At 36.7% G+C, this 12,024-nt stretch overlaps 1 protein-coding gene across 3 annotated transcripts in view; it reads left to right on the top strand.

The window, feature by feature from the left end:
• The window catches only part of Slc44a5 (solute carrier family 44 member 5), a 267,031-nt gene that overhangs the window by 216,738 nt on the left and 38,269 nt on the right, over positions 1-12,024 (top strand). For all 3 annotated transcript variants that reach the window (XM_048351603.1, XM_048351605.1, XM_048351602.1), the window contains one exon: positions 11,726-11,810. In XM_048351603.1, coding sequence (XP_048207560.1) covers positions 11,726-11,810 — 85 coding nt within the window. The remainder of the gene's footprint in view (positions 1-11,725; positions 11,811-12,024) is intronic.

Here is a 12,024-nt window from a genome sequence, read left to right as displayed (position 1 = left end):
TTCAGAACACTTAAATTTTGTTTTGTTTTAATGGTTACTGCTCATCACTGAGATACAGTAATTTTTAAAAGTAGATTTTTAAAACAGTTCATAAAATAAGTTCATAGAGGGCTGGGGATATGGCCTAGTGGCAAGAGAGCTTGCCTCGTATACATGAGGCCCTGGGTTCGATTCCCCAGCACCACATATACAGAAAACGGCCAGAAGTGGCGCTGTGGCTCAAGTGGCAGAGTGCTAGCCTTGAGCAAAAGGAAGCCAGGGACAGTGCTCAGGCCCTGAGTCCAAGCCCCAGGACTGGCCAAAATAAAAAATAAAAAAAAAATAAGTTCATAGAGTTATTGCAGAAAAAGAAAACCCCAGAAATTTGGAGAGAGAGAGATAAATCCTTAATCATGTCAGATTGAATTTATGAAAGAAAGTTTATTCTTATAAAAGGTCACCTGCCTATTGGAGAAAAGTAAACTAAATTCAGATTCCGGGTAGTAATTCTATTTTAACTCAAGTAACTTAGAGAAATGGTAGACATTTCCAGAAAATATTCACATAATGAAGGACAAAGAAAACACCAGGTGGTGGGGAAAAAAATCTTACACATCTCTGAATCCTTAGTTCTTTAAAAGAGACTATTTTTAAAAGGGCTCTTGTAACTATAGGTTTTCTAGACCCCAACCAATGACCTACTTACCGAAACAAAAACATGACACCACTAATTTCAGTACAGAAAAAATATTCAAAGATAAACTTGTCTTAGTTAGTATACAGTCATTTAAATATTATTGAAAATAATAATATATTGGTAACTTAGCAGATCTCCAAAAATATGTGGATGATAGTAAAGTATGGTTCATCCATTTAAAGAAATAAAATGAAACCACTGGGCATTATATTCATATGTTCAATAGTTTATTCTGTAATGGTCCTTGGCAGTTTCTGTGTTATATGTGTACCATGATGATAATTTCCTTCCTTCTCCTGAAATAACATTATCCTATACACCACTGGCATTTTTATAACTTCCTTTTAAACATTTAAATTTCTAATCTAATTGGAACTTATTTTATGTATTTTGAGTAGAATGAAATAGGAATTAACTTTAATTTTTCCTCTAATTGCAAAGCAAATTATTTGAAAACAATTTGTTGAATAATGTGCTCTCTATCCCTCTAACAAAAATCTAACAATGTTATCACACAACATTAAATTTGTATTTCTTTATTTCTGATCTTCCTAACCTGTTCTAATGTGTATGTGTTTTTAAATTTAATCTTATTGTCAGGATGATGTACAGAGGGGTTACAGTTACATATGTAAAGTAGTGAGTACATTTCTTGTCATACTTGTTACCTCCTCTGTTATTTTTCTTCCACCTTCTCTATAATTTAAAATTGTAATATGAAAATCACTGTATGTTTTAACATTAAATAATTTAAACATTAATTTTACTTTAAATATAAAGTAATTTTCTTACTTATATTTGTGAAACAGTACATTTTATTGTACTTAGAGGAGATAGAGGGAGAGAATGCATTTTAATAATATTACTAGAACAGTGCAAAGCTATTATAGAAGTATGATAAAGTTACAATTTCAATGATAGCAGAAAAAATTCATTTTCAACTAGAGTGTCCCAATCTATTTTACTTTATTTATTTGGTTCCAGTTCTGAGGCTTGAACTCTTGCCTGGGAGTTGTCCCTGAGCATTTTGGCTAAGGCTAGAACTCTACATCTTGGGTAACACAGTTACACTTGTGGCTTTTTTGGTGGTAAATTAGAGATAAGAGTCTCATGACTTTCCTGGCAAGGCTTACTTCAAACCACAATCCTCAGATCTTAGACATCTGAATAATTAGGAATGTAGAAGTGAGCCACTGGCACTTGACCTATTTTATAGTTTTTAAAACAAGATTATTCTTACTGCTTCTTTATGCTTTCTGCAGCTGTTTCAATTCTCACAGTGAAAATATATACAGAAAAATATTCAGCTTTGCTTCATTTTGAAAAAAAGGATGAGTAGTGACATCATAGGCTTATGAAGTTAATTATGAATAAATGAAAGTGTTATTAAAATTTTAAAGTAAATATTGTGTATATATGCTAAAATGAAATGCATATTGATCAGTATATGTACACAATTTAGGAAGCCTAAATACTATGACATAACACTAAATAAAGTATTTCTACCCTTTGTGTCATGGTGACCTTTGATTCTCAGTTCTGCAAAGGATTCCTTATAATTGAACTTAAAATTCCACATTTAGAAAGGGTGTCATCCTATTTGGAAGGTAGAATCTGGCCTTCTGTGCTTTACAGATGCAAATCAAAAGGAATCTAGGAGAAACACTGGGGTTTTCTAAAACATCAAGACAGACAAAGTGGGGACTTCAAAGGGAAGCCAAGTGCCTGATGCTTGTGTAGTTTTCTGTCTTTTTCAGCTTAGGGGAAATTGTTCATGACACTTGGGTTGCCTACCTTTTTCTTGAACTCTCTCCTAAAAAGGCAAGAACCTGACTGATCCTGATGCCACCTTCTGGCAACTACAAAAACTTCAGCTTTCATAAAGGTTATGCTAAAATGACTTTGAACATGGACGCAACACCATTTCAAAATTACAACAGCCTGAAATGCCCATCCTCCCAGTGTGAGGTTCAGATAAGGAGAAAGAAAGGTTAAGAGGACAAAGTGCTTCCATCTCAGTGTTCAATTCAGCATCGGAGTGCAACAGTAACAATTGTGTTCTAGACCCACTGAAGACCCTTTCACAGCTTGACAAGAGTGTCCCTTCAATCTGTATGATGGGACATCGTGCAGTGCAGATATCCCACATGGTTTAATTATGTAATATGGGGGGAAATAAAACAGTGGTAAAGAGCTCATAATTAAAAGAATGATCTGTCTTAAAACTCTTTATGCACAATTTTATTGCACAGAGACATTTTATTCCTCTCTCTGGTTTTAGTTTGACTGCTAGATTTTAAACCATATTTTTCAATAACATGCTTTTTATGCTTTGTGATCTATTATTCAATGAAAATACTTACTCTGAACTAAGAGATACTAATCTGAGTTGTGTATATGTACCTCACAAACTTGGGGATAGGTTACTCAAGCTTTGTAATTTGGTAACTGTGTGGCATTAGGCATGTTCAAAGTTATTTTAACATTATTTTATTGCTTTAGCTTGAAATTGTATCCATTGGCAGCTTGCTTTGGAAAAGAAAAATTTAACTCATTTGCATCACATGACCTTTTTGCTGACCCACCTCCTCCCATCTTTGATAGTCAAATTACATTTCTTTGCCATGCCTTTTAATAATCTATGATCTACCTGAGAGTAGAATGTGTGTGTTAATTGTTTATTTTTGAGACAAAATTTTACTGTGTAGCCCCGGCTGGTCTCAAACTCTTCTGTTCCTTTGAATGTTAGGGATACAAGTCTATTCTACCACTAACACATTCTCTACTTACTATTCTACCGACTTTGGCAGCATCTGGACTCCTCTTTATACAGGAGGATATTGCCTTCCTCCCCACTCCTGTCTCCATTTTTCTTTCCCTTTCTATCTTCTAACTTCTGTATTTACTTTTACATTGTTAGATAGGTCACCATTGGCATTGAGTCCTGCAACTGAATAGAATTTAGCATGTTATGTTAGGCTGATTTCAGAAGCTGGAAACAAGAATAGATATTTATATTTTGTCCTAAGTATGCAATTTTTGTTTACTACCAGACTACTATATTTTATTTTTGTCATATTTCTGATATAAAAAATTAAACCTGATATGTTAATCATTACATGGGAGCATCTCACTCAAACTCTCTTCAACATAGGGCAATTAGGCTCTTGCATAATTTTTTTTTGGCTTGTAAATTTTATCTGGAACAGCCTTCATCAAGACTACATACATATAGACCCAGGCAGGCATGAGCTTGGCACGGGCCTCCTGCCTCATCCTGCCAAGAGCTGAGATTAGAGTATGTGCCCTCACACCTCACACCTGGGCACCTCCCAACATTTTAAACACACTGCTTTTCAGGGGTCTCTTTTCTGTGAAGGCCTGTTTTCTTTTACTCCACTCAGGACCTGCTAAACTGTAGCCCTCTTACATAGCTCTAACTCTGGTGATTCTCTTCTTCATTAGACTGGATTCTATCTTTAGAGTTATCAGATTTAGCAACTGAAAACACGTGGGTACCCAGTTAAACTTCAAAGAAAAAGCAAATCATACCTTTAGTAGGAGAGTATCTCATTCTACACTCCAAGACTACTCTTATGTCTACAAGCGATCTCAGTCACTTTACTGAGAAATGAAAGCACAAGAAGTAAACTTGCTGACTCCCTGGGATAGACTTTTTCCTCTATTTCATTTCCCTTTCTCTATTTGATGGATTGTTTAGCTATAGAATTGTATCTTGAAAGACAATTCCCCTCAGAAATTTAAAGATATACTCGGTGATTTGGGTATTCATTAATTCTTGTCAGATTCACAACCCTTACAGTGACTTTCTAACTTTGGGATGTGTTAAAACCATTTCTTTCTTCATTCATGATCTTTGAAAATCTCACAATTTAATACACATGTTAATTTTTTTGTTCTTTTGTTCAAACTTCTAATTCTGAAAAATTATGACTCCCATTAGCTCTAGAAATTTTTCTTCTGTTATTTCTTTGCTGCCTTCAACCATTGTAGTGTATTAGTTCTCTGTTGAAATTATTAGTCATACCATAGGCCTCTTGGATTCATCTCAGTTACTGTTTTTCTAACCTCTGTGTTTTTCTTCTCCTTTTTTTGCTTTCTAATTTCTCATTGTTTTCCCACACTTAGTGTTTAGTGTTGACAATTTTAATTTTAAACTTTATAAGCTCTTGTTTTCCATTATTCCTTTATAATGACATCACATACAATTCTATAGTAAGATCACATTTCTGTGGAAAATCTAAAATTCTAAATATATTGATGGTATTACTTAAAGGAATTTTACATGTCCTGAATTATTTAAAATTTATTCTACATCAGTTTTTGTTTGTTTGCCATAGTATTTCTCTTTGTTTACTGATTCCTTTTATACTCTTGGTGCTTGTTAACTATCAGTTGTTACTAAAAAAATAGTACTAAGTTGCTTATACAGATTTATTGGTAAGACAGTTTTCCAAGATGGGCATAGTGGTGATTAGATTTCTGTAGGTCATGAATTTGTAGGAGATCAGATGCCAGACATTGACTTTCAAATGCCAGAACATGACGGATTGGAGGTGGGGTGCCAAATCTCACACACACAAAAAAAAATTACTATTCTTAAAAGGTTTACTCAGTAAAAGGTTTCTCTTTTCCATAATGCCTGGGAATTCTAGGTTTCTGGATACAGGAAAAGTACAAAGGCCCTGATTTGTAATAAAGGTTTCTATGTTAAATTTCGTTTTGTTTTGTTTTGTTTTGGTTTGGTTTTGGTCCTGGGGCTTGAACTCAGTGCTGAGCACTCTTTTGCTCAATGCTTAGTGCTCTACCACTTTGTGCTGCAGTACCACTTCCAATTTTCTGGTGGTTAATTGGAGATGAGTCTCACAGATTGGGTTGGCTTTGAACCATGATCATTGGATCTTAACCTCCTGAGTAGCTAGGATTACAAGCATGAGCCACCAGCCCCTGGCTCTATGTTAACGTTTTTTTTGGCCAGTCCTGGGGCTTGGACTCAGGGCCTGAGCACTGTCCCTGGCTTCTTTTTGCTCAAGGCTAGCACTCCGCCACTTGAGCCACAGCGCCACTTCTGGCCATTTTCTGTATATGTGGTGCTGGGGAATTGAACCCAGGGCCTCATGTATACGAGGCAAGCACTCTTGCCACTAGGCCATATCCCCAGCCCCTATGTTAACTTTTAATTAATCTCCCTGCTTATCTTATACTGACTTCTGTATTTTTTTGTGATTTCTAATGGGCCAATCTTGCCCTACTCTTTCTAACACCCTGTTCCTTATGCACTCTTTCAAGAAATTTTTGAAATACTGAGCAAATGGTAGCAAATCCCTTGCTTTCTATCTTGAGCTAGTGCAATAAAGTTTGTGCATTTTTTTTACTTGTAGTATTTTATTTTGGTGAATCTCCACAAGAGACATGGTGTTTTTAAAGTTCACTATAACATCTGAACTTGTAGTTTGTTTTTGCTTTTAACTTTTAAATTTCTTCATGGAAATAAAGTTACTTTCTCAATAAGAGCCTTATAATGACTCATCTGAACTATCACCATCTACTTTGTCACGGAGGAATCTGAGGTCTTGTGAGGAGATCAGAGACTAGTAGAATGGCTATGAGTTTTTGCTGAAAAAAAAAATCAGAGAGCATTCTAAGACATTGAAAAAAATACTTATTCTGCAACTATTCTCATCCCTTCCACATTTGATAAATGGCTAGAATGGACTAGAACCTACGCTACATTTTAGTGAGGTAGGAATAAAAAGATGGATAAGGTTTTAGCCATACCCAGAGGATAACATAGTCTGGTGAATAACTTGAATTTATGTATCATTTTACAGTTTACAAATCAGTTTTACCTATGGCCGACTCTTGATTTATGGGTCACAGTTTTGACTTCTCTTAAGAGACTCAGTGATCCATGATATGCAATAATGTTTTCATTTTCATAGGTACGAATTTGAATCCCATTCATGGTATGGTTGTATGGTTTTGTTGCCTGAGTGGTGACTGACACTTGTGGCTCTCTAGGTAGCCTAGCACATATTGTGCATGGATTTATAACTAACTGACCAAGCCATTTGAACTTAGTGGGATATAAACATGAACCAGTTTTTTTTCTTTTTACCGTTGTCTTTAACCATACTCGTTCAAATCTCTTCCTTCTTACTTTGATATCTTAGACAGATTATATAATTTTCCATATATGTTTAGTTGTAAAAATTTTTAGTATAGGGGCTGGGAATGTGGCCTAGTGATAGAGTGATTGCCTACCATGCATGAAGCCTTGGGTTTGATTCTTCAGCACCCCATACAGAAAAAGCAAGAAGTGAACAAGGCAGGGATGTCCACTCTCTCCCCTGCTCTTCAACATAGTACTAGAATTCCTAGCCAGAGCAATTAGGCAAGAAGAGAATATAAAGGGGATCCAAATAGGAAAAGATGAAGTTAAACTTTCTCTCTTCGCAGATGACATGATCCTATACCTAAAGAATCCCATAGACTCTACCCCCAAGCTACTAGAGCTGATACAAAACTTTGGCAAAGTCGCAGGATATAAAATAAACCTTCAAAAATCAACGGCCTTTCTCTATGCTAACAACCCGAAGACCGAGGCTGAAATCAGGAAAGCAACTCCTTTTGCAATAGCCCCCAAAAACATAAAATACCTAGGAATAACCTTAACCAAAGAAGTGAAAGACCTCTTTGAAGAGAACTTTAAAAGCTTGAAAAATGAAATTAAGTCAGAACTAAGAAAATGGAAAAACCTCCCATGCTCCTGGATTGGGAGGATTAATATAATCAAAATGGCAATATTGCCAAAGGCTATCTACAAATTCAATGCAATACCCATTAATATCCCAACACCATTCTTTAATGAAATAGAGGAAGCAATCCAGAAATTCATATGGAACAATAAAAGACCTAGAATAGCAAAAACACTCCTAAGCAGAAAGAACAGTGCTGGAGGAATTACAATACCCAACTTCAAGCTGTATTATAAAGCTATAGTAATAAAAACAGCTTGGTATTGGCACCGGAACAGGCCTGAAGACCAATGGAACAGAATTGAAGACCCAGAATTAAACCCACAGAACTATGCCTACTTAATCTTTGATAAAGGAGCTAAAACAATAGTATGGAAGAAAGATAGCCTCTTTAACAAGTGGTGCTGGCAAAACTGGCTCAACACATGCAACAAACTAAAACTAGATCCTTATATATCACCCTGCACCAAAATCAATTCCAAATGGATTAAAGACCTTGAAATCAAAACAGGCACCCTGAAGACACTAAAGGAAGGAGTAGGAGAAACACTTGGGCTCCTTGGCACAGGACAGAACTTCCTTAACAAAGACCCTGAAAGGCTACAAATCAAAGAAAGGTTGGACAAATGGGATTGCATCAAACTCCAGAGCTTCTGCACGGCAAAGGACATAGCTCTCAAGATAAACAGAAAGCCCACAGACTGGGAGAAAATCTTTACCGGACATTCAACAGACAAAGGCCTCATCTCTAAAATATATGCAGAACTAAAAAAATTACCTTCTTCCAAAACAAAACTGCAAAGAACCAACAGCCCCCTCATCAAGTGGGCTAAAGACTTACAAAGAAACTTCTCTGATGAGGAAATGAGAATGGCCAATAGACATATGAAAAAATGCTCTACATCACTGGCCATAAAGGAAATGCAAATCAAAACAACATTGAGATTCCATCTCACCCCAGCAAGAATGTCATATATCAAGAAAACTAATAATAACAATTGTTGGAGGGGATGTGGCCAAAAGGGAACCCTACTTCATTGTTGGTGGGAATGTAAACTGGTTCAGCCACTCTGGCAAGCAGTATGGAGATTCCTCAGAAGGCTCAATATAGAACTCCCCTATGACCCAGCAGCCCCACTGTTGGGATTCTATCCAAAAGACCACAAACAAAATCACAGTAATGCCACCAGCACAACAATGTTCATCGCAGCACAATTTGTCATAGCGAGAAGCTGGAACCAACCCAGATGCCCCTCCATAGATGAATGGATCAGGAAAATGTGGTACATTTACACAATGGAATTTTATGCCTCTATCAGAAAGAATGACATTGTTCCATTTGTAAGGAAATGGAAGGACTTGGAAAAAGTTATACTAAGTGAAGTGAGCCAGACCCAAAGAAACATGGACTCTATGGCCTCCCTTATTGGGAATAATTAGTACAGGTTTAGGCAAGCCATAGCAGAGCATCACAAGGCCCAATAGCTATACCCTTAGGAACACATAAGATGATGCTAAGTGAAATGAACTCCATGATATGGAAACAAGTGATATATCACAGTTATAACTACTTTCAACGTCCTATGTGAATGTGTAGTTTCTATTATTGATGATGTTTTGTATCACCTTCCTATGTTTGTACCTACACTATCTCTGTAATCTTATCTGAGTATATTGGAAACCGTGTTTACTGGTATTGGAAGTAGGAAATTCAAAGGGAATACCAAATTCGAGAGACACGGGGTAAAAAAAGAGAAATAACTACAAAAGCAATACTTGCAAAACTGTTTGGTGTAAGTGAACTGAACAACTGGGCGGGGGGGAGGGAAGGGGGGGAGGGAGGGGGGCATGAGGGACAAGGCAACAAACAGTACAAGAAATGTATCCAACGCCCAACGTATGATACTGTAACCTCTCTGTACGTCAGTTTGAAAATAAAAATTTGAGAAAAAAAAAAAAAAAGAAAAAAAAAGAAAAAGCAAGAAGTGGCACTGTGTCTCAAGTGGTAGAGTGCTAGCCTTGAGCAAAAAGAAGCCAGGGACAGTGCTCAGGCCTTGAGTCCAAGCCCCAGGACTGGCAACAAAATTAGTATAATCCTAGCTTGAGACCATAGTTCATGCATTTAATCCCACTTAATCAACAGGTAGAGATCTGGAAGATTACTATTTAGCCAAAGTCAATTAAAATATTAGTAAGACTTCCATCTTAACCCCTAAGACAGGTATGGTGTTGAATGCTTGTCACTCCAGCTATGCAGGAGGCATGGCAAGAAGGATCATAGTCCAGACAGACCCATGAAAAAAAATGTGATATTTTATCCAAAAATAAGTGTAGCAAAACAAAGGGTTTAGGGCATGGCACAAATGGTAAAGCCCTGTAAAAGTAAGCACAAGGCCCTAGTTCAAACCTCAGGGTTTGAAGAAAATTAATGTAACAATTGGTATAGTCTACTTTAAATTTTCATGCTCATTTCTGCTAGCCTCTTAGTTCAGGTTCAGCCTTGTAAAAGAACTTGGAACAGAGGAAAAGAGCCGGGTTGGCGGTTTCAGTTATTTTCCCTCCCTTTGTGTTGCTAGCTTTTTATCAAGATGTGAAGGATAGAAGGAAAAGGAAAGATCTCTTTCCTTTTCTTTGCTGGCCACTATCCCAGTTCCACATGGTTGTTGGTTATTGTGACTAAGACTAGCCATCAGTTCCCTTGGGAGTTAGCACTCGCTGACTCACAGGGAACAGGAGACTTTTCTGGAAGAGTCCTTCCTGAATAAATTGTTCAATGTGCAATAAAATTTTGTTTTTTTCCTTGCTCCAAATGCCTTTAGCTCCATTCCTGACAATTCACCTCCATAGTCTGTCATTGTCATGCGAGAGCCCACCAGGGAGGCTAAGCCCATTTGCTTGACTCCTTATCCTACTGTGCAGTCTGCTTCACAGCTGTTGCACTGACATTTTCCAAATCTCCTGTGATCTCTTTGGATCTCATTTCCCCCTGCTCAAGTGGGCAAAGCAAAAGGTCTTCCATATAAGAGGTGTTCAGCAGGGCAATGAGATGCTGCACTACCCTTCTTAAATGTATCCTTAGTTACTGTGAGAGGTGTCCCTTCACAGCTCTCTACCATTTGGCATGGGAAGGAAAATCCATCCTCTTTCTCCTTCAAGAGGAAAGAAAGGGAAATCTGAACTCCTATCATTGTATCTTGCCAACACTACTCTTTCCGATCCACCTCCTTCCCTATAGTTGCTTGCTTAGATAGGGACAGGAAGTAAGAAGTGAGAGATCCAGCTCCAATTTCTCAAGGAGAGCTTTCTTTGTCCTTAGATTCAACTCCTAGCTATGAAACCTGAATCAATAGGAAATGTGTTGTTCAACAGCCCATTGTAGTTTGGGCTATGTTTTAAGTCCCTTTTATTGCTTGGGGACTTGGTATGAGTGTACTGGGAATGTTTTTCTTAAGTAGTTATATCTGTGATTCTTAAGATGTACTTTAGACACCACCTGTCTCTGGATCCACTGGACACAAGGTGAAACCATGCTAGTTCCCAGGCTCTTAGGAATTGAGAGTTCGTAATCAGGACTTTTAATAAATACTGCTAGTTTGTTTATGTATGCTGTATTGAGCAACTATTTGTCCATTATACCTTATCTCATGTCCACTTTGAAACAGGTAAGGCTACTTATGAAGAAATTGAAATTATTACCAGGAAACTGAGATTCAAAAGGACACTGAACTTGTCAAATGGCAAAATAGTAATCCATTGAAAGGTCATGACTCCACAGAGGAAAAATATTACTCAATTCAGTTACCTTTTGCAGATTGCTAAAGTAATACATGTTTATATTAGGAAATTCATCCCAATATTTAGATTTAATAATTTCTTTGTGCATCTGATTTGTTACACTTGTTTTAAAAAAATTAAAATCATTGTATTTTAATAATCTTAGTAACCCACTTTCTAAAATATATTATGAATTTCTCCATCCATTAAACACGTTCTTTTGCATTATTATTATTAATAGCAACATAATCTTACCATTTGTGAATATATAGTTTTGTATTTAGTCAATTTCTTATAGATAATTTAATTATTTCAACCTTGTATAATTACAAAAAGATGTTTTGATTGTTATACAACTACACAAGGGAGTTTGTATAGCAACTGTCTAGAGAAAATAGAGCTTATTTTTAGAGGCCAAAGGTTAGAAGATTTTAAGGTTTGACACACTGTGGCACATTTTTGTGGTCACTAAAATTATTTTATTATCTTTTAATAGAAAGAAGCCCATTTTGTTCTATTTTAATCTGTTCAGATGTGCTAGTCCTGCTATCATGGTAAACCTACAGTGCCCGACCACACAGGTAAGGAAAAGCTGACTTGCTTGTAGTGTGATAATTCCCTAATACTGTTGGATGAAAGAATTCAGAAATTTTGGAAGTGAAAGGGAATATCAAAATTGAGAGACAAAGGATAAAAAGACAAATGACTACAAAAGCAATACTTGCAAAACTGTTTGGTGTAAACCAACTGAACAACTCATGGGGGAGAGGGGGAATGGGAAGGGGGAGAGGGGAA

This window comes from Perognathus longimembris, chromosome 7 (assembly GCF_023159225.1).
Source record: "Perognathus longimembris pacificus isolate PPM17 chromosome 7, ASM2315922v1, whole genome shotgun sequence".
In the NCBI taxonomy this organism is placed as follows: domain Eukaryota; kingdom Metazoa; phylum Chordata; class Mammalia; order Rodentia; family Heteromyidae; genus Perognathus; species Perognathus longimembris.
Note: the sequence above shows the minus strand (reverse complement) of the source record. Positions and strands in the feature narration are given on the sequence as shown.